The sequence below is a fragment of the Salminus brasiliensis genome, chromosome 4 (assembly GCF_030463535.1).
Source record: "Salminus brasiliensis chromosome 4, fSalBra1.hap2, whole genome shotgun sequence".
NCBI classification, from domain to species: domain Eukaryota; kingdom Metazoa; phylum Chordata; class Actinopteri; order Characiformes; family Bryconidae; genus Salminus; species Salminus brasiliensis.
This window is the reverse complement of record NC_132881.1, coordinates 970,445-972,944: the sequence shown is the minus strand read 5'-3', so window position 1 is coordinate 972,944 and position 2,500 is coordinate 970,445. Positions and strand designations below refer to the sequence as shown.

Here is a 2,500-nt window from a genome sequence, read left to right as displayed (position 1 = left end):
GTCCTGCTGCTCCAGAAGCAGAAGCTCCTCCAGCTCCTCCTGCTCACGGGTCTACACACACACACACACACATATATATATTAATTTTGCCCTTACTATAACCTTGTAGTAAGGTTTGGTGACTCACTGTTATCTAGAACAGGAACACACATACTGACCAGTTTGGCTTTGTTCCTCTGTATGACGTCTCGGTTCTCTCTCTGGTACTGCTCCATCATCTGCTTTGTGCTCTCAATGTCCACGTTATTCGTCAGGTTATACACTGAAACACACACACACACACACACACACACACACACACACACACACACACACACACACACACACACACACAATTACCTTAAATTAACTTATTACACACAAAATCCCGTACCAAGGAGCCAGTAACTGTTGGGTAATGCGGCTACGGGGAAGGGCCGGGAGGAGGGGGCGGGGTTGGGTAAAGAGAGTATGGGGAGGGGGCAGGGTTGGGTAATGCAGATATGGGGAGGGGGTGGGTAATGTGGATATGGGGAGGAGATGGGGTTGGGTAATGCGGATATGGGGAGGGGGCGGGGTTGGGTAATGCGGATATGGGGAAGTGATGGGGTTGGGTAATGCGGATATGGGGAGGGGGCGGGGTTGGGTAATGCGGATATGGGAATGGGGCGGGGTTGGGTAATGCGGATATGGGAATGGGGCGGGGTTGGGTAATGCGGATATGGGAATGGGCGGGGGGTTGGGTAATGCGGATATGGGAAAGTGATGGGGTTGGGTAATGTGGATATGGGGAGGGGGTGTTGGTGAGGGTGGGTAATGTGGATATCATAACTAAAAATGAAAAAGTAGGAACATCAGAAGCGTCTCACCAATTTCCTCCACCTGCTCCAGGTAGTCGTTATACTCTCGGAGACTGGGGAAGTCAAAATCCCTCTTATTATAACTGAGAGAGAGAGAGAGAGACATTATTACTGCTGCAGTGATGTAATCAGAATGAATGGAGGGGGGGGGCATTAAGGGTGGGGCTTCACTCACATTTTCAGAACTTTCTTCCGGATCTCCACCTCCTTATCTATAGCAGGGTCCTCAAACAGCTGCAGGCGGAAATTACTCTTTCGGAGAGGAGTATCACACTGCACACAATTACCGGACCCCCGCACAAACAACATGTCCACACAGTTCTCACAGCTGAAACACACACACACACACACACACACACACACACACACACACACACAGACAGACATGTAGGAGGCCTGCCGCTACTATATATATGTACATGTATATCAGTACTGGAGACCTGGACTGAGGGGTATTGCAGAAGTTCAGGGAACACAGAGAGTGCATGGGGCGGTGTGGCCCGGGTCCAGCTGTGTGTCCGCAGGCTGTAATAAATGAGGCGTGTATATCTGCCCTCTCTCAGTCAGCACTGCAGGACAGCGCACCCTCACCATTCAGCAGAAACGCTGCGTCCTTTCAGGGCCAAGGGCGACAAGGAGAACGCAGAGGGCAACATGGGCTGTATCCCAAATAAATCCTTTAATCTGTACACCCTTACGCCCTTCTCCCTACACCCTAAACCCTAAACCCTTACACCAACAATCTGAAAAACAGCTACCATCCATCTTCTGAGAAAACTCGCGCCAAATAAATAAATAAATAAATAAATAAATATATATATATATATAGAGAGAGAGAGAGTTAAATAACTGCAGCTTTACCCACCTTTTCCCCATTAATCTATGCAGTTGCTAAGGTGTTACTAGGTGGCTGCGATGGTATAAGCAGTTGCAAGGGTGACTACTAATGCATTTCAAGCTGTTGCTAGGATGCAACAGTATACCAGACACCTGCTTAGGTGGTTGCTGTTGTATTTCCTGGTGGTTGCTAGGATGATGTTAAGTGGGTGCGACAGTGTTTTAAGGTGTGTTGTGGTGGTTGCTAGGGATATGTTAAGCGGGTACGACAGTGTTTTAAGGTGTTTTGTGGTGGTTGCTCTGGTACTTCAGATCTTGGTGGTTGCTAGGATGATGTTAAGTGGGTGCGATAGTGTTTTAAGGTGTTTTGTGGTGGTTGCTAGGGATATGTTAAGCGGGTACGACAGTGTTTTAAGGTGTTCTGTGGTGGTTGCTCTGGTACTTCAGATCTTGGTGGTTGCTAGGATGATAAGTGGGTGCGATAGTGTTTTAAGGTGTGTTGTGGTGGTTGCTAGGGTGTTGCCAAGTTGTTGCTTGGGTATTACTGGTGTATGTGTATGATCGGGACATGAGAGGGGTGCACAAACCGCACGCTCGGTTGAAAGGCTGAACAATCACGGTCCAGCAGAACAGAACCAAACAATCAGGCAGAAAAATGTTTCAGCTTCATCCGATACAGCCTGAACATGAACATTTCCAGAACCAGCGGTACCTCTCTGACCCAGTACACACATTAAAGTGAAGCTAGTTAGCTTAGCCGCTCCATACTCACAGTGTGTGACCACAGACATTAACCATCAGCTTCAGTGACGGGTTCCTGTACA

The 2,500-nt window shown here is 48.3% G+C and overlaps 1 protein-coding gene across 1 annotated transcript in view; it reads right to left on the bottom strand.

The window, feature by feature from the left end:
* Positions 1-2,493, bottom strand: part of mnat1 (MNAT1 component of CDK activating kinase) — an 11,487-nt gene extending 8,994 nt beyond the window's left edge. Inside the window, exons 1-5 of the mRNA XM_072676731.1 lie at positions 2,449-2,493; positions 1,015-1,167; positions 849-922; positions 159-262; positions 1-51 (exon numbers count right to left, since the gene is read on the bottom strand). The exon at positions 1-51 is cut by the window's left edge and continues 90 nt beyond it. Coding sequence (XP_072532832.1) covers positions 1-51; positions 159-262; positions 849-922; positions 1,015-1,167; positions 2,449-2,474 — 408 coding nt within the window. The 5' untranslated portion in view covers positions 2,475-2,493. The remainder of the gene's footprint in view (positions 52-158; positions 263-848; positions 923-1,014; positions 1,168-2,448) is intronic.
* Between the last annotated feature and the right edge of the window lie 7 nt (positions 2,494-2,500).